Raw genomic sequence first — 26,224 nt, forward strand, 5'->3', positions numbered from 1 at the left:
GTCAATTCCTTCACTAATTATGACACAAACGTCCACGAGGATAAAAATGAAGCGATGACGTTTTCCATCCAGATGCCTGTGGCCGCAGCAGAAAGTCATAGACATAGACTGTTTTGTTTTCCGAGGGTTTAATGATCTCACAGCTCCTGACGTTCCTCAGCCTCCTCGACACCAAGTTCACTCCTCGTTGTTTTACACCTCGTGATTGTAAACGTGATGAATGTCCGTTAAATTACCTCCACGTTCATATTTCACCGCTGTCCTCCCCTTCTTGTTCCTGGGCGATAACGCCTCACAACTCTGCTGCTGCTGCTGCTGCCTCCATGTTTATTTATTGTCCTTTGTCTCCGTCCAGACGATAAAGCACCTGCGGACGGCGGAGTTCAAACCGTTCGTGGTGTTCGTGAAGCCGCCGGCGATCGACAGGCTGAGAGAGAGCAGGAAGAGCGCCAGGATCATATCGGGAAAAGAGGACAAGGGCTCGGCCAAACCGTTTACGGTAAGACGAAGACGAAGACGAAGACAAAGACAAAGGACGATGTCTAGACAGCAGACGGTTTACTTCTCACGCTGATCAACCTTAAATGATGTTGTTTAGAGACGTTTAAACTGCACGGAGCAGCAGATGGGTCAGGGTTTGATTCTCTGTGTATTCAGATCAGATTAACTCAGATGAAGGTTTAATGAAGCCTGAGACGTATAATTACAGCAGAAAATAACAGGATACGGCCAATAGGAGAGACATTAAGGCAAGGTTTAGATATTAAGACACAGACACAGAAACAGACAGGAGAGAGAAAGACAGAAGAGATAGACAGGAGAGACAGACACAGAAACAGACAGCAGAGGCAAGGACATTTTATTTGTATAGCCCGTTTTTACAAACAGTTTGTCTCAAAGGGCTTTACATGGCATCACAGGCAGCAGAGACAGACAGGAGAGAGACAGACACAGAGATAGACAGCAGAGACACAGACAGTAGAGACAGACAGGAGAGAGACAAATGGCAGAGAGAAACACAGACAGACAGGAGAGAGATAGACAGGAGAGACACACAGCAGACAGACAGACAGCAAAGACACAGACACCAGTGAGAGAGACAATAGAGACAGACAGTAGAGACACAGATAGCAGAAAGACAGATAGTAGAGAGAGACACAGACAGTAGAGACAGACAGGAGAGACATACATGAGACAGACAGACAGCAGAGAGAAGGACACAGAGACAGACAGAAACAGACAGACAGACACAGAGACATACAGTAGAGAGAGACACAGACAGCAGAGACAGACAGGAGAGAGAGACAGGTGACAGACACAGGATAGACAGACACAGAGACACAGATAGCAGAAAGACAAACAGGAAAGACAGACAGAGAATCAGAGAGACAGGAGAGAAGGACACAGAGACAGATGGACAGCAGACAGACAGACAGACAGTAGAGACAGACAGACAGACAGACAGACAGACAGACAGACAGACAGACAGACAGACAGACAGACAGACAGCAGACGTCCTCCTCCTCCACATGTGTATTGATTGGAGCTGTAAACAGCCGTGACTGTACAGGCTGTGATGTCAATCTCATGATGATGATGATGATGACGGTGTGATGCTGTGGAATTAACAGCAGAAGGAATAACAGAAACACTATCTGGACCGTGTGTGTGTGTGTGTGTGTGTGTGTGTGTGTGTGTGAGAGAGAGAGAGAGAGAGAGATGAGGTCATCATCCCTTCACACACCTTTCTCCTGCCCAGCGGCCACACAGATGAAACCAATTAGGCAGCGTAGTGTTGGTGCTGTGAAGCTGACGGGTGGAGGAGTGAAGGGAGGAGAGGATGGAGGGATAGATGGATGGGTGGGTGGATGGAGGGGTGGAGGGGCGGAGGATGGAGCTGAAGGTGGATGATGGTTTTCCCAGACTCTCTCTCTCTCACTCACTCTCTCGTTCGCGTGTCTGGTTCAACACAGCAACATAAAAGCTGCAGCCCCGTGTGTGTGTGTGTGTGTCAGTGATACACACCCACTGTGACCTGGTGTGACTCTGTTCATATTTGATCTATTTCTTTAACACATTTGTTTAATTTATTATCAGTTCCTACAGTATCTCCACCTCCTCTTCTTCTTCACGTCCTCCTTCACCTTCAGCCAGAAACCATCCGTCACTTACTTGCTCAGCTCACACTAATCCAAGTTCAGTGAGTCTAAACTATTAAAGAGTGAAATCCAAGCTGCCTGGGGGGCTCAGAGAGTCTGAGTGAAAGTAGCTAAAACTACACCTGAACACCTCTACTCCTACACCTCTAGTCGTATTAAAGAGATAGTTCAACATTTTGGCAACTTGGCCCATTGCCATAATCCCTATAGTCATAGCAGTAGGTTCGTTACCTTTAATTGTCGGTGCAAGCTATTTTTAGAACGGCGGAGCAGAGCTGCGAGCAGCTCAGAGCTACGCTACGGAGGCTAATGGGACTTCTTGGTTTCCCTCATCAAGCTCATCAAATACACAATCCAACAACTCCACAACGCTCTGGTGGACAAGTTGTGACCTGCACATTCACCACGCTATGAGATAATAACACAACGTTACCAGACAGAGTTGATTTAGAGGGAAATACAGAGACTGCTTGATGAAAAACTGTCCCTGAAGGCAGCGTGCATCAGCGGTTTTGCATGAATTTCCCTCTAAAACAACTCTGTCTGGTAACGTTGTGTTATTATCTCATAGCGTGGTGAATGTGCAGATCACAACTTGTCCACCAGAGCGTTTTGTAGTTGTTGGATTGTGTATTTGATGAGGGAAACCAAGAAATCCCATGAGCCTCCGTAGCGTAGCTCTGAGCAGCTCACGGCTCTGCTCCGCCGTTCTAAAAATAGCTTGCACCGACAAATAAAGGTAACAAACATACTGCTATGACTATAGGGATTATGGCAATGGGCCAATATGCCAAAATGTTGAACTATCCCTTTAATAATCTCCAGTTCGTACCTAAACTTCAGCTTTCAGGTGTCGTCTCTTATAGAGTCCAGGGGGATTTCAATTGAGTCTCGTCACATTGATGTTTTACTTCACCGTTGAGCTATAAAAACCTCGATACAGACACAGACTCGTCTCTGTGTTTCTTCACACAGTGAAATATTATGATATTATTTCCTCCTCTCTGCTGGAGTCCAGGGAACATCGAGCTTCACTTGTCAGAAACAGGAAGGTTCACAATCCACCGCTGCTGTTGTTGCCTTTATTAGCTTTCATTCTCTTCTCTCAGGTGGTTCAAACACAGCTTAGTGTGTGTGTGCGTGTGTTTCAGTCAGGTTGTGTGTGGAGCCTCATGTCCGCTGACAGGACCTGAAGCCGCAGCAAACAGATCTGCTGTTCGAGCTTCAGCAGAAGAAGAAGCGGCGGTTGTTGGGCGAGCGCTCTCTCAGACAGATCCCGTCCTCCGCCAGCTGTTTTTCTCCAGGAGACAGGTCTGCTTTAATGATAAAGGTCCCGGGGAACAGTCGTCTCATTGTTCCAGCAGAGCCGGGGAACCGACTTTAGCCTCATTGTTTGAGCTGGAGCCTGTTCAGAGCCGCTTTTTTGAAGCGTGATGCGTGGACACAAGCAAAAACAGACCGATGCAACTCGTAAATTACACAGAAGATTTCACATTATGTGAAATTACCGCCACGATTTCATTTCAACCTGATTGGTAAAGATCTGTTTGCTTTTCAACACTTTTTTAAATAGAGAATACAGGTGTGTTTTATTGGCGTCAATAACTCATATTTCTTACTGAGGACGTGGCCTGTGTGTGTGTGTGTGTGTGTCTATGTGTGTCTATGTGTGTGTGTGTGGTATTTTAAAGGATGATACCGGGGGCAGACACATGCTGTTTTGTGCCACTGAAGTGTTGAAAAGGTTTATGGTCCCACAAGGAGGATTGTTCCTTTTTTCGACAGAATTTACAGTAAAGCGGACACAGTAAAATCACAAATCTAATAAATCCAATAAAGAAAACAGTGAAAATAGAAGCAGTAAAAAACATTTCACCGACTCACTGACTGAGCCTGTAGCTGCGGAGGAGAAACATCAAAAAATAAAAAAAGACCCAGACTGTAGAGCCGGCGGCCTCATATTGTGCAATGAAATCCGCCATTTATCTGTGTTAGAGCGAAGTACTTCAACAGGCACAAGACACTACATCATTTCATGTGGAAATTAAGCAATCTAATGGCAGTGGGATAAACGAGTCCCCGGTGCTCCGCTCCTCATGTCTGGGCCTCAACAAGTGGCATCGGCTCAAACTGCCCTCGGAGGAGCGCGGTCCAGCAACGGATCACTGGATGCCAGAGAAATATCCAGCCGCTCCGACCGACGTGCCCAGCTTTCCATTTCCCTCCTTTACCTTCATTATATTCATGTGTTTTGCCATTTTTTATTTCCCCCTCTACATTACATTTATCTTATTATTATTATTATTATTATTTTATTTTTTGGGTAGCTCTCTGATTCTCTTTCCGTCCCTCTGCCCAGCTCTCCGTCCCTCTCGCAGCTTCCTACTGTGATTAATGTTCCTCTACCTGGAAAGGCCCCGACTGGAGTCAGACTGTGTGGTGGTGGTGGACATGGAAAACATCTCACACACACACACACACACACACACACACACACACACACACTTTTACACTCCTCCAGCTCTGCTTTACTTTACTTTATTTGTGTATTTGGATGGGACAGTGCACATTGATGGACATAAAAACAAGTAAATGTGCCTGATTGTAGCAAAAGTGCTAATTTCCATCCAGAGTCCCATAAACATAAAAACAGTTCAATGACAGTAGTACACATAGTAATGTAGACAACACAAAAAGACAACAAGACGACTATGACAATGTAAAACATATTGACAAACACATTCCACAGGTAGGCGGACCATAAGAGTTTTGTTCTGGGAGATAAAGTGCAAAAGTGCTGGGTTAAAGTGGCAAGTGCTAAAGTGCAGGAGTGCATACAGTAGGTACCAAGTTGTATTGCACAGCGCCCTATAAGAATGTAAGTGCTAGATAGTATTGCACAAGGTCCTAAAGTGCACATCAGTTTAAAGTGCCAGGTTGTAGAGGGCCTTAGCGGAAACAGGAAGTAACGGTCGCCATGGTACCTCAACTCGGAAAAAGTCTCCATGTAAGTGAACGGGAGTCAAAGGTTTTATTTCGTGATCCGATTGAATTGCGCCACGAGAAAAAGAATATGACCTCTATCTGTTTAAAACATCACGTTTCATGCTGAGAAATCAGCAGTTTGTAAAACTATTGTAAAATACAATTCCGAAGAATCCGTAACCAGAGAGACCACAAGTTGCGTAGGTGACCTCACACACCACATGGCGTCCTTCCTTTCCCGTGTCAGTTGGTGACATACTTTTTGTGGGACACAGATCTGTAGTCCGTAGAGCGTCTTCACACAAAATACATTCTTCTGTTGCCGTTTTACGATAAACTGCTGATTTCTCGGCATGAAACGTGATGTTTTAAACAGGTAGAGGTCAGATTTTTTTCTCGTGGCACAATTCAATCGGGTCACGAAATAAAACTTTGACTCCCGTTCACTTACATGGAGACTTTTTCAGAGTTGAGATCCCATGGCGACGTTACTTCCTGCTTCCGCTTAGGCTCTCTATTGCACGATGCCCATTACACCCAGTTGGCCAAGCAGAAGTTTGTAGATATAGTAATACCGTACATAATTGTAATTATGTAAGTACTACTAGAACCAAAATGACGTACACAAAAAACATTGTGTACAATCAACTGAAAAAAATAAAAACTCAAATGGTTCCCCGACAGTTGTAATATACAGGCTACAGGTGGTCACATGTCTGGTTTGCTCAGGTCACAGGGGCCGTCGTGCTGCCTTGCTGGACTCACCGCTCACCTCCGAGTCCTGGTCCAGCAGGTGGGATGGGGTGGGGGTGGGAGGGGTGGGGGGGACCTGCGGGGGCTTCGGTCCAGATGACAGAGGATATAGTCCCACAGTGGGACGGTTTCCTCCTCCCTCGCTCCGTTTCTCCTCTTCCTGTCGTCCTCGGAGACACAGGATGATAAAACCATCTCATGTTCCTCACAAAATGGCATTCTGGGGTGTGTGTGTGTCTGTGTGTGTGTGTGTGTGTGTTTCTGTGAGGTAGAACCGCTCGAGACGGCCAGGCAGGAAAAAAGCAGACGGGGCTTTTTCTTAGTGTCACAGTGAATGAGTGTTTATATTTAGCTGCATAGCTAATCCATTATGAAGCGGAAAACCACCAGAAACATTGTGAAGGAACTCCTGGCTGGAAGGAGCGTCTCCGAGAGCCGAGCCGTTTAGGAGCGCTCAGCTTTAATAAGGCTGTGTTTATGTGCGTACACACGTCGTACACACACACACACAGCTTGATCCTGCATGTTTGTGGGTGTGTGTGTGTGTGTGTGTGTGTGTGTGTGTGTGTGTGTGTGTGTGTGTGTTTGAGTTCCTGCGCATGAATGTGCATCTGTGTGTATTTATAATTGTGTGTTTGGCAGAGAGATTCACTATAAAACCATATCTGTCCAGAAATCTAAAGTTGAGTGTTCCCAGTAAAAAAGCAGGAGGCTAAAATCAGTGCAGCCACTTCAGCCGTGCTGCTGCGCCGGCCGGGGGCAGGAAGAGCCGGGGCCCACACAGCTGAAACCAGAAAGCCTCAGAGGGACCACCGCCGAGAGATACCTGGCCTCGCTCACAACACTCCACCTTTGAATACAGGAGCCCCGCTCCGGCAATATTTACTCCCGACCTGATAAAAATATGTTACTTGGCCGGAGCTCACAGTTAGCACATGGTTTTATTCTTTACACTGGACGGCTGATTTGCATACTGACTTGGAAAACTCTCCAGTTCAGTTCCCCCCTCCCTGGAGGACGCCGGCTTCAGCCTCCATGTCGGCATGCAAACAGCAGCTCTGGTAGAGGAGGCTGCACGAAAAATAACGAAGATCTGATCTGTTTAATGAATAATCTGTGTTGATGTTCATTATACTTAACCCTGGGAATCTCTGGGATGCACCACAACATCCGGATTGAACAAGAGTCACATGGAGTCACATCTTATCTTATCTTTTATATTTAGACACAAATAGTCGTATTAAAGGGATAGTTCAACATTTTGGCAAATTGGCCCATTGCCATAATCCATAGTCATAGCAGTAGGTTCGTTACCTTTAATTGTCGGTGCAAGCTATTTTTAGAACGGCAGAGCAGAGCCGCGAGCTGCTCAGAGCTACGCTACGGAGGCTAATGGGATTGCATGTCGGCATGCAAACAGCAGCTCTGGTAGAGGAGGCTGCACGAAAAATAACGAAGATTTAATCTGTTTAATGAATAATCTGTGTTGGTGTTCATTATCTCATCCGTCACGACTTAACCCAGGGAATCCCCACCTATCATGTGACCTTATTCAACCAATAATTAATAATTATATAATAAGAAGAATATCAATAAGGGCAAATAGAAATATTTCAGGCTCCAAAAAACATTTTATTTCCTCTTTTTCAGTAGTTTAGTTTTTGCAAACAGAAAAGGAGAAGTTGCTTTTTTGCAAATCAAAAACAGAAGTAAAGATGTAAACTCCTACTCCTACTCTGTCTGTTCTGCCGTAAACACCTGTCCATGCTCGTTGCTCTGCAGCTTTCATCTGGTCAAAGAGCTCGTTCACACCTTATCTCTCATCTCCACCTCCGGCTGAGAGGAATCTCCGCTCACCTCGGCCTCCTGCCTCCGACCTGTCATCTCCCCATCACGCGTAAAACATCCAGACATCGCAGTAATGTGTGTGTTTTACATGTCCGTTCCTCTGTAAATTATGGTTATGTTTTTCCTCTTCCTCGGCTTATTTTGAGGATATTGTATTTTCTTTTGTGAGCTGGATAACTCTGAAGGAAATGATGAAAATTCCTTGAGGTCAGGTCGTTGTATGTGGAGGTTTGAGTGCGTGGTCAGTGCCAGGGTTCATGTGTGGGTACCATGTCTCTGGGAGGTTATAACCGGCTCTGTACGGGCCACTTTATGTTTATTTGCGTGTTCAAGGCCGTGTAATTTGTGTTTACAGTATATGAATTATCTCCCCTCTTGTTTACTGTGGCTGCTGCTTTGCTTTCTGCCTGCAGCAGATGAACAGCCTGGAAATGAACAGCTTTTCATGGTTTGTGCAAATATATCTCCATGTATTTTGTGTTTTTTCACCTCTCCTCTGTGTGTTTTCTGCAGGAGGAGGACTTCCAGGAGATGGTGAACACGGGCCACTCCATGGAGACGCAGTACGGTCATCTGTTCGAGAAGGTCATAGTGAACGACGACCTCTCGGCGGCCTTCAGCGAGCTGCGGACGGCGCTGAAGAAAATCGAGACGGAAACTCAGTGGGTTCCAGTCAGCTGGACTCACTCCTGAGACTCAGTCTGACTGTAAAAGGAGACAAGGGAAGGGCTCTGATGAAAATATGCAGGTTTTTTTTAATCTTTTTTATATCTGCTGCGGCCGGTGTTGAGCGGGTGAGGATGGAGGGGTGGGGTGGGGGGGTTTGGAGGGGGTAACGGGAATAAAACAAGACAGCGCCAGACTGCTTGTGTCGCCATACCTGAGGTGCACGGAGCTAAAAATAATACGTTCCTGCTGCAACCGGGATCAGGGTGCGGATTTTTGATTTTTTTTTTTAGAGACCTCGGCTGCGGTCTGGACGTGGATCTCCAGGTCTGACCAGATCTGACAGACAGCGACTCTGAGGCCGAGGAGGGAGGGCGCCCGTCCAGGATACGGGTCGGTTCTTGGATATCGAGCCGGGGTCTCAAGTCTGGGTCACACACAACACAACACAACGCAACCGTGGCCACGAGCCGGAGCTCTTTGGTCCAAAACCAGAATGAGCATGGAACGAACGAGCCCCAGCTAGCGCCAGCAGTCCTGCCAGCACACGAGCAACGCGGCCAACCCAGGACCCCGCCGTCTTTATGCCGTTTGTAACATTAGACCATTAGAAACCAAAGGGATTGACATATTTCTTTCTCGGTGGACAACTTACATGTATGTGTCTGTGAGGGAAAACAACCTCTGAGGGGGAAAATGAGAGGAAAGAAAACATACTTGCCATCTGTCTTACTATATTTCTGTGCTTCTAAAATGCTTCCATGACTGTTGCTCCAAACAAAACATCGTCAGGTACAGTACACTCTCAAGTTAAGGGCAATAAGTGTAATTTTATTTAAGAGAAATTAATATATTTTCTATTATCTTCCAGTTGTTGTTTTGTTTTTTTCTTTTTATACATATCTTGACTTGTAGAGAAACCCGTTCTTCTCTGTCGCCTCCTCTCTGACAGCTTTTCATACTCGAGGCATCTCCTCTTTCACTCGAGTGTTTTGATTTCATCACCACGGTCTAGTTTTTCCCCTACAAAGCACATAAAGAGCTGTTTTATTTAGGTGTTATATATTTCCATTTAGGAGCATTTTGAAAAGCCACTCTTCACACGAAGGTGCCCAGCATAACAGCTTTGCCATTTAAAGTCCCAGAACTGGACACTCTTGGCCGTCTGCTAGAAGAAAATGTTCACAATTCTGTTTTATTAGGGTGGAGGCTTTATTTTTATTCACATAAAAGTGGCTTCAGCGCGGCTGCTAATAGCGGGGTCCATAGCGCTACGTCCAGGATTTTAATTTAGAGAAATGCTAAGTAGCCGCTCCTGACTTTACGAGCATTAGAAGTTTATTGCTAATTTGGGTCGTCCCCTTCCCAGTCTGATTTACTCACTTATACTTTTCTTTCTTAAACGTCTGTCATAGCGACGCTAAACTCTTAACGTCTAGGAGTCTGATTTTAAAAGCAGCTATCAATCATGGCTCTATTATCATTAACCTTGTTGCAGCCTCTGTAGATCTCTGCTGCTAAAAAACCTGATAAAGACGGTTTTTACTGATTCAAAGTGCAACATTTTGGAAGAACATGTCATTATCTACACAAACGGAGCTGCAGAGCCATGTGGCGGCAACTTAGCTTAGCATGAGCTGTAGGAAACAGCTAGCCTGACTCTACACGGTTAAAAAACTACGCTAGCACAGCTAAAGTTGTGATTTTATGAACTTACAAGCTTTAAACTGCTCTCAGTGTTCATGCTAAGCTAAGCTAATCACCTCCTGGTTGTAGCTTTGTAAAATAAGAACACTAGGTAATCTTATTGTTGAACTGTTCCCGTAAATGTAGAGGCTTTTACTTAAAAAAAAAAAAGAATTGGCTGTATAGTAGCTGTGTATCAACCTCAAGCTGCTTTGATAAAAATTAAATGATAAATTATTAGCATTATTTCACATTTTAACAATATCTATAGGATTTATATGTTTTCTGTCCATTTACAAAAAGGGAAATGTGAGTTTTTATGCTGTTCAGCAATAAAAAATAACTTTTGAAGGGATATTTAACATTAGGCCTACACCTTTTTATTTGTTTAGTTTTTGTTTTTTTTACGCATTAATTTGTTCCTTCATGTCTGATCGCTCTGCTGTTTATCTGTTTTATTGATCCAAATCACCTCTGTACATTCTACGGAAAATATTGTTGTTAATTTCTTGCTGTAAATGAGATGCTGTTTACGAGGCAAAGCGTATGAATTTACATTATTCTTGATAACGGCTACAATTTTATATTAAAGGAGATCCAACTAAACCTCAAAGTGTTGATTTCATTCCTATCGAGTGAGGTGGAAAAGAAGGTAATGAATATAAGATTCAGAAAATGCAAATGAATGGGTTTTAACTGCACTTCTAGGAGCCTAAACAGATTTGTTGGATCACAAAGAGCCTGACCGCAGCAATGACGGCTGAAACCACCAGAACAGTGCAGCCCAATTAAACCCCAGTGTCCTGCTGCAGCTGCTGCTCAACAAATTACTAACTCAGATGTCACCGGACCTTTGAAAACAGTGGATCTGTGCACGGGGTGGGGTGATAAACGTGGGCTCTCGACTCGAGCCTCCGACCGACATCCCACTGGACGACCCCGGCGCTTGATGAGGTTCCAAAAAGTTAAAAAGCTCCCCCCGACCGATTGAAATCAGGCCGTCTAACCTTCACGTTTCCTCTTTTTTTTTTTCCACCGCGCTCACTTTGATGGCTGTGCAGAGCTGGGTTTACAGCCGCGGCGGATGCAGAGAGGTTGGAGGAGGAGGAGGAGAAGGAGGAGGTGGCAGAGGAGGTCAGGAGGAGGTAAATGGGCACTCACCCAGGAACCACCTATTCCTCGGCTTTTGTATTTCTGCCTAATAGGTATCGCAGAGTGACGGGGGGAGACGTGGAGGCTGCCAGCTTTACGTGAACACGGCTCAGGCCCAGCGAGCCAGTGAGTGAGTGAATGAACAAGGTTTTTTTCCCCCTTCCATCCAAAAGCCATCAAGCTCAATGGTCCATGTTTCACACAAGACAAACGCCACCTTCGCATTGTCCCGGGGGGAAACTTTGGACAGTGACACACCAGAGGCTCTAAGTGAGTGTGAATTGACCCCGTTTCCTGTCGAGCTGTAACACAAGAGGTGGAGGAGCAGGCAGCAGCAGCGCCGTCACGACGAAACCTCCTCAACGTTTCCTCCCCTGGTCTCAGACCCAAAGGAGCCGTTTCCATCTTCACTTCTCTACACGGGCTCATGACGTCTGTCCAACTACCTATTTCTCCATTTCTCAGACCATACGTTTCTTTATTAGTCCGACCTGAAAGCCGGTTTTGCATTTTCGGTGGAATTGTACGTTGACGTTTCCATGGTTTTTAGTCATTGTCATAGTTGCGGTAAATGCATGGATCTATTAACGCTGGCTTTTAACATGGATGTCAATTTGTGTGATATCCATTGTTAAAAGCTGGTGTGATGATCCATGCGTTTTGAAGATTTTCATTGAAAAAAAAAAATCCATGCATTTACCGCGACTACTGAAACCATGCAAACGTAAAAATAAAATTCCACCGGAAGAGCAAAACCGGCTTACGTTTTTGACGTTCGGAAAAAGGTGGATAACTCGGATTAATGGGTAGTCGGAGAAATGAGCGGTAGGACTTTTGGGCCATCGGACTGACGTATGCTCCCCCTCTATCTACACTTCCACTCGTCTCTTTCTGACCGTAGGTGTCTCGTCCACTGTGGCGTTTATTGGACTTGTTGAGCTCTTGTTGTGATGATGGCGGCCCCGGCTGACCCTAAAGTGTGAGAAACTCCCTCGACTCCCTGGTAACAAACGAGCAGAGCCTGATGGCGGCGTCACCGACGTGTTCACAGATTAGGTTTCCCCCCTGACGTCCCTATAACAAAGGGTTCAGGGTTCAGACACATATGTAAAGCCACTTTAGATGAGTGATGATGTAACAGTGAGAACTACTGTCTGTGTGGATGTGGGCTGGTGCCTGTGATGGAGAACCTGCGCTGCCCTGCAGTAACAAGTAGCAAAGAGAGGGAGAGACGCTTTCATAAATCTTCATATAGTTGTATAAAAGTCTGGCCGCTGCCTCCGACTGATTTAAGATAACAAATCTCCGTCTTCCTCTTTCTTCCTCTGCTCTCCGTCAATTCTGTGAGGAGTGAGCTGCCATGTGAGCTAAAGGCCAAGCGATGGCTTCCCCAGCAGCGTTGACCGAAAGAAATCAAAGACCCCGCTCTCTCTCTCCGTCTTATTAGAGTCGTTTAACAGGACGCGTTAGGAACCAGGTGGATTTATAGGTAAGTAATGTTCAGCTTTTATCTCAGATCCCAAAGATTAATCTTGCCCCTGCTGCTCGGCACTAAGGTCTCGTGAATCGCTCTCCTCCTTCCCCTGGTGATGTATTTATTTTCATATCCATAAATCCACGCATTAAGTGAACCCATTGTCTGGCAAATCAGGGGCCGGGGGCCAGACGAGCCGGGCACTGAGCGCTCGGGGTGGATTAAGTCGTGGAAAAGCCAGGAAGCCCGTCCCCCTATCCCACCCTTCAAGCTCCAACGACATGTCACACGGTGTCATTTCGGAAACCATTAAAACTAAACGTCTGTGTCTCGCGTTACGATGCACGCTGCAATCACTCTGATTTACTACGTTCAAATTACAGCGTCAGGGCCAATATCCTGAACGGGTCTCAACGTGATAAGTCCTGCCTTTGTAACACGACAAATTGTACATCACGGGACGTCAGTGTGTGTGTGTGTGAGTGGGCATGCTGGTTAAAAAAAAAACTAAAGGAAGGGGAGTGGTGGGTAGGGGGGGATGTAGGCCTAGACTCCTGCTGAGGTTTCTCATCTTTTTCATGAATGAGTCTTTCTCTTCCTCCTCTCTGCTCCGTCTTTCATGTGGTGACTCAGTCCATCACCGGAGCTTTTACCGGCGGAGCCAGCCAGCCAGCCAGCGATGCCGCTCTGTTTTCCTCATCCCGGGGTAAATGCCCTTGACCATAAGGAGGCTATACTGTAGACTAATAGGGCTTCAGGCCAGCAGCTTCCGCCCACCCTGTCTCCTTGGCCTAATTAGCCTCAACATTACCTCATGTCTGTAAGCAAAAGGTCCTGGGGGCATGTTACCTTGAGCTGTATTTCTCAATTACAGCACTTTTTAAGAGCGGGAGAGAGGGCGGGTGAGAAATTTACAGGGGGATGCCCTCTGTCCCTCCTCCCTCCCTCCCTCCCTCCCTCTCCGGCCTGAGAACACCTTTCCACACTGATGAGAATATGTGGAAATCATAACAAGAGGCTGAGGCTAATAGCCGTAGCACAGTTGGGCATTAATGCAGGGTGGCGTATTTATACACTGTCTGCCGAAGCCGGGGCTGCTCAGGTTGACTCTGCTGCTCTCTGCTCTCTGTGTGTGTGTGTGTGTGTATGTGTGTGTGTGTGTGTGTGTGTGTGTGTGTGTGTGTGTGTGTGTGTGTGTGTGTGTGTGTGTGTGTGTGTGTGTGTGTGTGTGTGTGTGTGTGTGTGTGTGTGTGTGTGTGTGTGTGTGTACATTTGTAAATGAGTCCAGAGGGTAAAAGTTCATCTGGAGGGTCCTCTGCTCTGAGAATTCCTCTGACACATGTGGAGCTAAAGCAGGGCACCGCGGGCCGAGGCTGCACAAAGACTCTGACTATGTCGGAGGAGGACGGAGCTGTCCACCTGTATTTTCTTAAACTTTCCCCGCGGCCTTCCCCTGAGCCTTGTTGGCCCTCTCTATTGAAGCCGTTTTAATTACACAGACTCTGAACTGTCGTCCTTACAGCGGGAGCACTCCGGAGGTCACGACCTTCCTTTTGTGTGTGTGTGCTACAAATTAGTCTCAAACCTGCCACGGTTTTCCTCCAGTTCGGGCTGAGTGAGGAGCAAAAAACACACACACATCACCTGCTGCCGTCCAAATGTGTCTGTTTTCATTGCACTGAGGCGTTCCTTCAATAAGTCTGTGTCGTCCTGATGTGTTTCCAGTGCCGTTGTCAGTTGAGCAAGTTCATGCAACTTTAAAAATAAAAAAAGATTCAATACATGCAAATGTAAGTAGCAAAACAGTGTTTTTCTCCACCTTCCAGTCATACACCACTCAAAAGGAATGTAGCAGCGCGTCCAGCTGGGGTACGAGAGCCCAGCAGCAGTAGCCACGCTGACCCGGCGTAATGACGGTAAGTGGATTACAAGGAGGCCCTGGTCACTGGTCATTAATATTAAGTCCACTAGAGTTACCTCCATGTGGCAGCAGCTGCACCGCGGGGACGGAGCCCAGACCTCCAGGAGACGTCAGCAGCAGCAGCAGCAGCAGTGAAGGCAGGTTGTGTTTGTGGACAGAGTGACCGATTATTATGAGACCGAAATATCTCCACGGAAACACAAAAATATGGCTTTTAAACACGTGTTGTTGCATCCAAATGTCTGAGCTTTTTATACTGATCAAGTAGTACCAAAAATAAAACAGTTTGAAACCCTGTGAATCCTGAGGGTTCAACTTTTGCGGAGCATACGTCAGTCCAAACGCCCAAAAGTCAGACCGTTCATTTCTCCAACTACCCATTAATTCAAGTTATTCTACAGTGTTAACGGTTAGATTTAGGGTTAGGGTTACTTAAGTTGGAGGTCGGACTAATGGACGCAAAAATAAAGAAATGTATGGTCGGAGAAATGGGAAGTCAGAGAAATAGGTAGTCGGACAGACGTCATGCGCCCCAACTTTTGAGGTTCCTGCAAGAATCTAAATCAGATCTGGAGATTTAAGTCCAGAGTTCGGTCATATCATCATCACTGAGCCATAGTTTTAAATATTTGAACACATACCACATTATTTTGGACACAAATGTGACTAAATCCAGGAGATTTGACCATATTACATCACCTTTAGCTTCCCATGATTGGCTTACTGTTCATATATGATGCTAATGTGCCTGTTAATGAATCACTTGTTAGATTTATTCTTAATTAAATATCTAGTCCCTTTGTGCAGGTGTGCAGCCGTTATGGTTTTTAGCTCAATAGGCCTGATCTCCAAATATGAAACCCACATGTGGTCTTGACAGTTTTGAGGAGACGTTACTGTATGTGAGCTAATCGGAGGGAAATGCTGGACTCCCTGTAGAAATGTGAAGGCGTGAGGTTGATTTCATGTAGTTTGGCTGCACACAGACACGTCATCACGTTATGAATCTCTGCTTTTGAGAAAACAGAGGCTTTAACGACCTGTGTTAACAAGTACGGCTGCTGCTGCGAAGCCCCCGGAGGTCGGTGGAGCGATGTGTTCTCTTTCACGCAGAGACCTTGTAGCCTAACGTATGTTGCTGCTGCTGTTGTTTTTGCCGTGTAACATGGTGACATGTTAGCAGCTCTTGGCGTGTCTGTATCAACACGCCGAGGGGCTGATGGACGCTCGACCTCGATCATGACAATCACAGATGTGACGCTCCGTTTGTTTCCCAGACCCTAAACCCCCCTCTCCACCCCGGTCAAGGCCCCTGAACCTACACACTCCTCACATGACGTCTTGACACCTTGTCATCCTTTTCTCAGATCATCAGGTGAAGGGAAGAGCTCAGGACACACACACACACTTGCATGGACGCTGTTTGTGTTTCTAATCAAGGCCTCGTCCGGCCCTGATGACCTGTGTGACGAAAAACAAACACTATCAAAAAGGTGGAAAGAATTAAAATGGAACAAAAAATGAAAGCAGGAGTGTGAGTTACATGTAGTGAGTCTCACTTCTGAGCAAAGGAAGAAAAACAAGAAGCAGCGTGATTCTGTAATGGGTCACGTCCCTTTACGAGGTGATGTAATTTCCAATAAAAAGCCACAGGTCCGGCGAGGACGCTGGTGTGTAACCCACCGAGCCGACAGGAGGCTGATGGACGGACGGACGGAGGAGACAACAAGTTTAAACTGTGACTCAGAGAGACCATAAGACAAATAAACCATAAAGCACTTCACCTCTGCCGACTCATAACAGTTAGTTTAACACCAGCGTGACGACTCTCAGGCGTCTGACGGGGGGAGCAGGTGTCGGGAGAAGAAAGAGATGCTCTGGGCCTTGTTAGTCTGAGGTGGAGGAGCAGGAGGGAGTTGAGCCGGTCGGTCAGCGACTCGGCGTGTCGTGTGTTCGCAGGTGTTGATGGCGGGGAGTGGTTGTTCCTGCTGCAGCAGCTCAGGGAGCAGTTCAGACTTTGGCTCTGGACTTCAGGCCCCGGTACTGAGTGATGCTACACAGCACGGCTGGTGAGCAGCCAGAGGTTGAAGACCGGGGCTAGTTCACCCAAAATTCAAATTTCACTCATTATCTACTCACCCTCATGTCGACTGAGAGCTATGAGAAGTTTCAGAGTCCTCCGTTCCTTCTCTGAGTTACGGGGGGGTCTGCGCAGCAGTATTTGTCCATATAATGGTTGTGAATGGATACCAACTTTCTTCGTCCAAAAAGACACACCAAAAAACATCCAAATACCTCCATAGTGCTCGTCTGTAATGTCCTTCTTGTATTGAAGCCCCGACATGAGAAATTGTTCCGCCGGTCAGTGTAAATCACGCGAGATTTGCACTGACACAGGAAGAGCAGTGAACCGAGACACTGGGAGCTTCCGCTACAAACAAGCTTAAAATAGACTTATTAAATTTTTTTCGGAACAATTTCTCATGTCGGGGCTTCAATACAAGAGGGACATTACAGACGAGCACTATGGAGGTATTTGGATGTTTTTTGGTGTGTCTTTTTGGACGAAGAAAGTTGGTATCCATTGACAACCATTATATGGACAAATACTGCTGCGCGGACCCCCCCGTAACTCAGAGAAGGAACGGAGGACTCTGAAACTTCTCACAGCTCTTAGTTGACATGAGGGTGAGTAGATAATGAGTGAAATTTGAATTTTGGGTGAACTATCCCTTTAACTGGAGCCATCTGAAGAGGAGGAAATGCCCACGGTCCAAAGTCTGGCTGCCTGGCACTCTGACCGCTCCACAGAGGCTCCACGCCGGGAGGCCGAGCTGAGCTGAGCCTCCCTCTCCTCCTCCTCCTCCTCTTTCTCCTCCTCACATGCAGCAGGCCGCAGACAGGCTGATTAGTCCTGGGAGCTTTGTGATTAGATATATTGTTAGCGTTGGAACAGCTCAGACACCGACCGCCGTCTCTTGGCTTGTTGAGAAACTTGTAGAGAAACATAGCAGGTTTCCAAAAAAAGCTCTTTAACATGAGAGCGGCTGCAGGGAGCGTCCCTGAGGGGTGACGGTCCTTCTTCCTCTCCTCCTCCTCTCTTTAGAGAAGCTACTGTGTGTGTGTGGGGGAACAATAGGAGAGTTGATGGTGACGCTCAGGCTTCCTCTGCTCTCGCTCCCTCCAGGCTGTTGCTTAACGCCTGAAATGGGCTGTGTCGGCCAAAATGCTGAGTTATACAAGACTTTTAATGGTCCTAAAAATATGGCGTCATGCATAAATAGTGCTAAAATAGCTTGTAGCCTATTTGGCCTTTTGTAACATTTTTCATTACGATTACCTATAGTTTCTCTACCAGGGTAAAAAATACATGTAAGTGAGTGAATTACTAAAGTGTTGTTATCTGTTGAAGGAACTTGTATCACTTTATTTTTAATTACACTGCAGCCTCTATTTTAGTGTTGAATGCATTTCACCATTAGAGTTTTATTTTGTTTACTGGTTACATTTTCTTCAAGCAGCTGCAGAGAGAGAAAACCGACTTAATGAAACTTTACAAACGATCGACACCACAGTCGTCAGCTCAGCATCTTGTTTTGTTATGTTTCTGTGGACATGTACGTACTATATATGTAAGTTTGTATGTGTAATCATATGTTTATGTGAATATACTGTTGTTTTTACTGTTTATATTTTGTATTCATTCAGTTTATTACTATATTGAAGATCGAAGATAATCTGTGGTTAAGACTGAATCATGATAAAGACTCAGTAACCGGTTATACTTCGCAATTAAGAATAAAACAATAGAACAACACAATAAATCATATGTATAATCATTCTTAAAAGTTGTGTCTTAAATGTCTTAAAAGTTAAGATCAGAATAACAACACAGTGGGAAATGAAGCAGTTTCAGTATGACCACCTCCTTCAGTATTACTGCACTGAACTTCTGTGGAAACTGAAGAGTCTTACTTCATCTGATGAGCTCATGAACAAGCTGAAGACAGTGAGGACGCTACAGAGGTGAGCTGCTGCTGCTGCTGCTGCTGCTGCTGCTGCTGCTGCTAAAAATAACTGATGTGATGGACAACAGAGTTGTCTCCAGGCAGAGTTTCCTCCAAATTATATTAGTCTGTTCACAGGGAAGTCTTTTTCTTCTCAGGCCTCTCACAGGGATGTCTCATTATTTCCAAGGAGCAGCAGCAGCATTCATCTCTCTGATTGGCCGGACGGCGCCAACATACGGCGAAGGTCTGAGGCAGAACTGTGCTCTGGTGATGGGAGGACAGGGGACCGGCCTCCGCTCATTCATCTCTCGCTGCGCTTAACGATTCGTCCTCTCTGTCTGTCCTCACTCTCTCTTCCCTTCTCCACCTTTTCCATTTCCATCCTCCACTCAGTATCTATCTTCATCTCAGCTCGCTCTTTTCCAAAAACAGGCCTGTACCACTCACTCGTCTCCCTCCCTTCCTCTCCTCTCCTCTCCTCTCTCCTGTTCTCAGCTGCTACCTCAGCTCTTCCTTCATCCTGACACAGGGGGAGGGGAGGAACAAAGGGCCCCTGATGTCTTCCTGGAGACGTTATAAAGTAAAAGTCAAATTGTATTAGAGCTCCCCGAGCGTTAGCGAGTGAGGCAGTGCCAAGTGTGGACGGCCTCTCAGCCCGCACTTTCAAAATAATAATTACACCAGAAGAGATGAAGCGAGGGAGACAGAAGAGCAAGGAGGTGAAGGGAAGACGAGAGGAAGAGAGGGAAGATCTGTGTTTTTATTTAAGTATGCCGAAAGTCTAGAAAGAGGAGAACCAGCTGCTATCTCCAGGCCAGGAGAAGGGGGGAGCGGAGGCAAAGCAATCAGTCTAGCAGAACGGATTGTGCCAGCTCAAGGGTATTTAGAGGCCTTTATCTGGTCAAGGTGGGGTCAAGATATCCTCACATGAACCAGACAAAGGCAGCACTGTTATTTGAAAGCGGATTTGACAAGAAATGAGGAGGAGCAGAGAGGATGAGCACGTTCACGTGAACTGATCAGAAGCTGTTAGTCAAAGGTCAAAGGTCACCATAACAGCAGAGAACATATTTTAGGCCAATAATTCAGTAAGTACAACAAGGTTGGATGTTGATGTCAGGATAAAATGATAAAACAATGATGGTTGGATCCAAAGGTCAAAGGTCAACTTCAATGTGATTTGTATCTTCATTTAAAATCTGGTCTACAAGATATTCTAACTCTCCTTGGCCAAAATATAAGACTTTTTCTAATGTCTTTTGAGTTTTTCTAAAAAAAGAAGTTGTAATTTTTAGGAGTTTCCATATGTGCTTTGCAGATTCTGGAAAAGCACAAGATGAATTAACTATAAATTTATACCACTCAATAAAGACCAATAAGGATTTATACACTGTGTTTAATAGGGTCCAGAGCGATTGATATAATGAAAACCATAATAAACTAATTGCAAATTGCAAACATGTATTATTATATTTGTTTATTTATGGAAAAATCAGCTCCAGACTTAACATCTGTCTGTTTACATCCACATCTGTCTCTACAGTAAGGTCAGGAAAACTTCTCATCACTGAGCTCAGGACAAAACATTACCGCTCCTATTTAGTTTGCATAGACGGCAATGAAGCATTCTTATTGGCTGAGACGGCACCCCTAGGAACCAATAGGAATGCCGCATTCAGTCACGTGACTCAGAACGGAACTAGCAAAAAACGCGGAACAGAGAGGAAGCAGCAAATACCTTGGAAAAGCGGTAAGAAGAACACTCCTCATTTTACTAAGCTTTAATTACAGTAATATAAAGTAACTCCTGAACTCACACGGACGATAGAAAGTGGAAATTTTCACAGTCAAGAAGAAAAAAACGGCGCATTTCTAGCTAAGACTGTCGCGGAGTTATGACGATCTGAAAAATGAAGGTGATTTGAAAACAAAGCTCCAGGTGGATGAAGTGGTTAATGTCCTTCTGTTATGATACACAGTCTTTGTGGTGAGTGTGTAAACAGTCCTAAACATTAGTATCCAACATTTTAACATAGTTCTGTAATTTAATGGTAATATAACAATTTAAACTGAAATATTCCTTTCAACTTTCGTTCCAGTTTCTCCTCTTTAGTTTCACAAATATAAACTTTTCCTTGTTAAGTCAAGCCTCTGCCCATCACTGAGTGAGTTAGTGTGTATTATGTAATTGTGACCTTAAAGTTATTGGTATTTACGGGTTGTAAATTCTTTCCAGTGGTTTCCTAACCCCGTCATTATGATCTCCATCATTCTCATCTATTTTATTTCTTTCCTTCATCATAATAGCACGCGCCCTCACCATGGCCAATCAACTAAAGACATGATGCTGGAGAGACTCCAGTTTAACACAGTGCCAATCAGTGGATCTCTAGTAAAGTCTCTGATGTGTTTCCCTCAGAGTGAAGCCAGTGTAGCGGCTGCTGCCCCGGTGCTGATAGAGTCAGAGGGTTGTTAACGTTGGCGCAGGGTGTTTTCTTGACAAGACATGGAGCTGTAACCAGCTACTTGGCATCCAATGCTTCATATTTGGCCAGTTGGTGGAAAAACTCTCCCTCAAACTAGAAAAAAGGAAAAAAAGAAAAACCTTGGCATATTGGCCGACGCTGGGTCAAATGGAAATGTTAACACCATGAACCAGTCTGCCCAACTTTATGTAAAACATGTGATATCAAGTGTGCAGTTAGGTAATACACCCAGCAGGATAGGCAACAAAATCCCCGGTAAATGTTCATGTTAATAAAGTCACATTCAATCTAGAAGTACGGTGTAATAATCTGCTCCTCAGCCGCCAGCTCTCCACACTTTAATCTGCTCATAACATCCGTGCTGTTAACATGGCTGCATATTTGTTTCTCTATTTTTATTCTAAATGACAACCTGCAGACTTTAAGAAAACACTGTATGCACATCAGCGCAGTCACAGGGGCTGGGAATACTCCACTTTATGGTGATATGATTTTCTCAAAGATATGTTTTGTGGTTACATTTGCTCTCTCTGTTTTTCTGGGGATACATAAAAGCTCTTGTAAAGCGCCTCGGTGATCCTGCAGCAGGAGCCAAGTGTTGCTTTGCAGGATTACAACCAAAGTAAACAAAGCGTCTTTTAAGTCACATAGATGTAGACTTTGTCATTGGTTTCCCCCCCCACCAAAAGCCCGATGGCCATAAATCTTATGTTACTTCTATATTTGACAAGCGTCTATCCACTCCAAAGAAAGCACTGGCACTATGTGATCGCCACTTGAAATACATACTGTACACAGTATTTGGAAACCACAATTGCAGGTTTGTATTCATAAGACGCTCAAGCAATGATATTGTTGCAAAAAAATATTCTCAGCAGTATCAAGTTTTGTTTGCTGAGACTCATTTAGATCCCAGTTTGATTAATTATGCACATTTAGGCACATTTGATTGACAAAACATTAGATTTTTTTTTTCGTTTTTCTACATTAGCAAATGTGAAATTACCTTCATTTCTTATGGGTAAAGACTCCCAGTTGTTGGTTAATATGGAGGCTCCAGGTTTTGTGTATTTGAGGAATAACCTTGTGCAGGTCTCTGCTTCCATTATCTCGTTATCTTTTTCACAGTGAGTGGGGCCACAGACATTTTTTCCACTGGCTTCTTTAACCACGGTGCCTATTTAAACAGTCAATAAACAAGGCAATTATTTATAACAACTGAATGATCTCACCATTGTCTGTTAGATTTTTCTTTTCTTTTTTTTTAAGAAGAGGGGAAAAGCTAAAATAATAGTGACTCAGAGTATATTGCAGTAAGGCACGTGTGCCATAAACTGTTCCTTGGAAGAAAGTTATACGACAGGTCTTCAGGCTTCTTGTCCATCATAAGTCACCCATGCTGAATCCCGTTTAAAAGCTCTCGCCTGTTATCCTCGCTGCCTAAAATCACAGAGGATTATGGGAATGGACAGACATGATTCTGCTGCATTTTACAACCGGGGGATGTGGTCACGGCCTCTTGTTAGACTCACTTTTACTGTTTTCTATTTTAGGGCCTCGCATGGATTAGTGCGACACATCCTGCAGGTGCTCATTACAATGACCAGTGTCCCCCTCCTCCCTCCTCCCTCCTCCCTCCTTCTCCTTTTTGCTGCTTTAACCGCACGACCGTGAGCCACCGTGAACTGGATCTGACACGACGCCTGTAAAAACATCAGAGGCTCTCCACGGATCACGAACCCACCATGCCCGAGTAAAAAAAGGAGAGAGGAGAGGAGACACACTCCAGCTCTCTCCAAAACCAGGAGCAGGAACAGTAGTCTGTGTACCTCCTCATCATCACTCTTGTTACTCACGCGCGGCCTTTGTGTATGTTTAATCTGAGTGTTAATGGACTGTTGTGGAGCTTGGACACGCGCTGCGAACGGATGCAATCATGATATCCATGTGTAAAGAAGCTTGGCCTCGGTACCTTTCTCTCTATGTGTGTGTGTGTGTGTCATCAGACTGTTTCCATGCAGTTCAATCAGCGACTGGAGAAATAGCATGGAGAGCAGTTGTGTTTATTATGCTGTATTAAGTTTTAGTCAAAGAACATCTAAGAGTGAGCAGGTGCTTCTGAGCTCGGAGCGTATTTGTTTTACTTTGTAAAAGACCCGAGATGGGGAGAGGGTTTCATTTAATCCCTTTTAACAAACAGCAATTAAACTCGCTAATGAGACCCTGGGTTAGATGTATTAGGACCCTCGTTTGTCCTGCTTTTTCTTCCCCCTTTTTTCTTTTGGTCTTCAATCCTTCTTCACTACTTTTTTTTTTTTTTTTTTTCGTTCTCCCTCCCCAGTGCTTCAGACTCAGACACACACGGATGCACATGCTTTACGTCAGCTCCGTCTGAGTCCACTCACTGGTATGTCTGAGCTCTTTTGCCTTCAGCCCCCACCACCAGCTCTCCAGCAAACCGCGTTACAGATTCTCAATGCTTCTTAATTTAGACAGCTTTCCCCTTGTTCCAAATAAAATACCTGGAGGTGGGGGAGGCAAACTCATAAATCCAGCCCTCTAACAACAACAACATCCAGAGTGATCTCTTGATACTAGAGATGAGCTACTACTGCTCTCCTCCGGGGGATCTCCGCTGATTGATTTACATGCAGGCTCAGTCCAACTTACCCCAACGGTTTAGGAGATAAAGTAGTTCCACCTGCTGTGCCGCCACGCACGCCAGGCTGACGGGGATCGGCCTCTGTGCCATTGGCGCTCCTGGCAGACGGCGTGCCAAGCGAGGCTTGTACAAGAGGAAATCAGTGGTTTCACCGGCCATGAGATAACCCCCCCTCCCCTCCCTCTCTCCTCCTCTCAGTCCGCCTCAGGACTTCATAGGTGGGCAGCTGCCATACAGTAAGGGCACAGGTTTTTTCTTTTAGACGGAAGGAGTTTAATCACATTGAATGAAAACATGTCTGCGCCCCATTTATAAATCAAGTGTCTGGGAGGATGCTTGGACTCGTGTAACCTGCCTACTACTACAGGGCTTGACAATATCTTTCTGTCTCTGTTTCACATCACTTTTGAGTAAGGGAGGGTTCAGTGTGCATAATAAAAATAATTCAACATACAATTTTCTATAGCTTTTGTCCTGAAAAGAAAAGAATGTGCTCACTTAACGTGTGATAGACAGAACAGTGTTATTGCGTCTTTGCACAGTCAAACATGTAATCTGTTTCACATGAAAATATTTTTACTCCCTCTGCTTCTCTGTGTCAAGAATAAGGCTCGACATACTGTACCTGTGCTGATTGATGTTAAGTTTATTAACTTTGAACTGAGTGAACTCATTTGCTGTATCTAAACACAGAGTATCCACCCAAATAGACTGTTTTCACTACCCAATGTTTGCCTGCAGGTCAGTGCCAAACCAGCACTGAGAGAGGAAATAGGCTCTCAAATATGCGGTCATGCGGACACTCTAAAAGGAAGGCACACAGGGATTTTTATTATTATGACAACATTTGATTTAACATTTTAGAGTCTGTGACCATGACGGTCACAACACATATCTAAAGTTAGACTTAACACAGGTAGATTGCAAATGCTGGTAGTTGCAGATTTGATTTTTTTGCCAAGTTGCCTTTTAAACTCACTTTCACTGCAGATACTATGTGACATATAAAACCACTGAATGTTTGACTCTATATGCTGATTTGTCAAACATTCAAACACTGAATGTGATATTAATGGCAATTGGCAACACACAGACAGACTTCCTTCCACTGTGTTTATACGGCATACTCTTATTGTCTATTTAAAACCTGCACACAGTAAATAATAATATAAATATGTATGTACGACACATAATGTACACATTCATCTATCCCCTGTTTGCATATTTATGTAGTATTTATTATTTTATATGGTTTGCAGTATGTTTACTTACTGTCAGACCCATCCACCACTTTTTTGTACCATCCCATAAATTAACTGCTCTTTTTTTTTTTTGCTGCCCTTGTTTCTAACTGAATGTAAGTATTGTATTGTGTTTATGCCCATACTTTTTTAATAAAGCGATTTGTATTTCCAGTTTGACAGGTTTTTTCTTTTTTTTAATTTGAAGGTTTGCGTTTGTCTGATGTTTGACCCAACTCCCTCTCCGTTGTGTTTGGCTGTATCATAGCAACCATGGAACGTGAGCTTGTGGTTTCCATGGACAACGTTGTTGCCAACTGTCGAGCCAACAAGTTTTATTTTTTTACACTGAAAACTCTTGGTAAGTTTCTACGTGAGTGAATTTATAAATATAAAACATAAAGGCGGAAACGTACTTTTATGTTATATCGGTGAGGAAAAGCTGAACTTTGTTGAATTTGAGCTAATGTTGAGCAACGTTAGCATCTACCGTTAGTAGTCAGAAGTGTCATTTATTTTACACTAACGGTTCTAACGCTAGCCTTTTACGTCATAGTGTGTATTTTCTCTCTATCTCTCCGTGTTGTTATTGTGTGTAAGCTACACTTCAGAGCTTCCCTTGCCGGTGAAATGGGAGCATCAGTGACCAGGGCAGCCCAGTGGACCAGCTCTGGCAAACTGGAGTCCACCCCGATGAATGAGTCCTTGTTGGGGGAGATGCTGTGCTTCGTGGGTCAGCTCTCCTCCAAACACCCAGCGGAGGCAGAGCACGTGTTCGAGGCGCCGCTCCAGTGGAGTACCACTTTAGTGGCATCTGATTTCAAAACAGACTATGACATCAGGTTAGTCTAATCATGAGGCAGGCAGGCAGGCAGGCAGCTGGCTGGCCCGCTGCTCTCAGTATTACGTGTCTGCGCAGGATATGCTGTCACCATGGTGTCCAAACGTATTTTACCTTTCGCTGTGCTCAAAGCAGTGGGCTTGGGCTATAATTAATTTGTTTTTCAGCCTCTGTGAGACTGAGTACATTCCATTTTATTTCATCAGAAAGTTAAGAGCACGCTCCACTTTCACTGTGTGGTTAGTTTTGTATCTCAAAGCCGGGAAACAGAGAAGTACAAAAACAAAAATACAGTCTGACTTCCTTAATTATCTTGGCTTTAATGTATTATTTTTATAAT

The 26,224-nt window shown here is 44.8% G+C and overlaps 2 protein-coding genes across 6 annotated transcripts in view; both read left to right on the forward strand.

Annotated features, from left to right (window-relative positions):
- The window catches only part of mpp7a (MAGUK p55 scaffold protein 7a), a 172,232-nt gene extending 163,696 nt beyond the window's left edge, over nucleotides 1–8,536 (forward strand). For all 5 annotated transcript variants that reach the window (XM_085764042.1, XM_085764043.1, XM_085764044.1 and 2 more), the window contains 2 exons: nucleotides 356–499; nucleotides 8,259–8,536. In XM_085764042.1, coding sequence (XP_085620168.1) covers nucleotides 356–499; nucleotides 8,259–8,438 — 324 coding nt within the window. In that variant the 3' untranslated portion in view covers nucleotides 8,439–8,536. The remainder of the gene's footprint in view (nucleotides 1–355; nucleotides 500–8,258) is intronic.
- A 16,849-nt stretch (nucleotides 8,537–25,385) lies between these two features.
- odad2 (outer dynein arm docking complex subunit 2) overlaps nucleotides 25,386–26,224 on the forward strand; it is a 35,709-nt gene continuing 34,870 nt past the window's right edge. The window contains exons 1-2 of the mRNA XM_085764046.1: nucleotides 25,386–25,404; nucleotides 25,644–25,885. Of these exons, the coding sequence (XP_085620172.1) occupies nucleotides 25,674–25,885 (212 nt within the window). The 5' untranslated portion in view covers nucleotides 25,386–25,404; nucleotides 25,644–25,673. The remainder of the gene's footprint in view (nucleotides 25,405–25,643; nucleotides 25,886–26,224) is intronic.

This window comes from Trachurus japonicus, chromosome 20 (genome assembly GCF_045865225.1).
Source record: "Trachurus japonicus isolate A0001 chromosome 20, Traja_1.0".
NCBI classification, from domain to species: domain Eukaryota; kingdom Metazoa; phylum Chordata; class Actinopteri; order Carangiformes; family Carangidae; genus Trachurus; species Trachurus japonicus.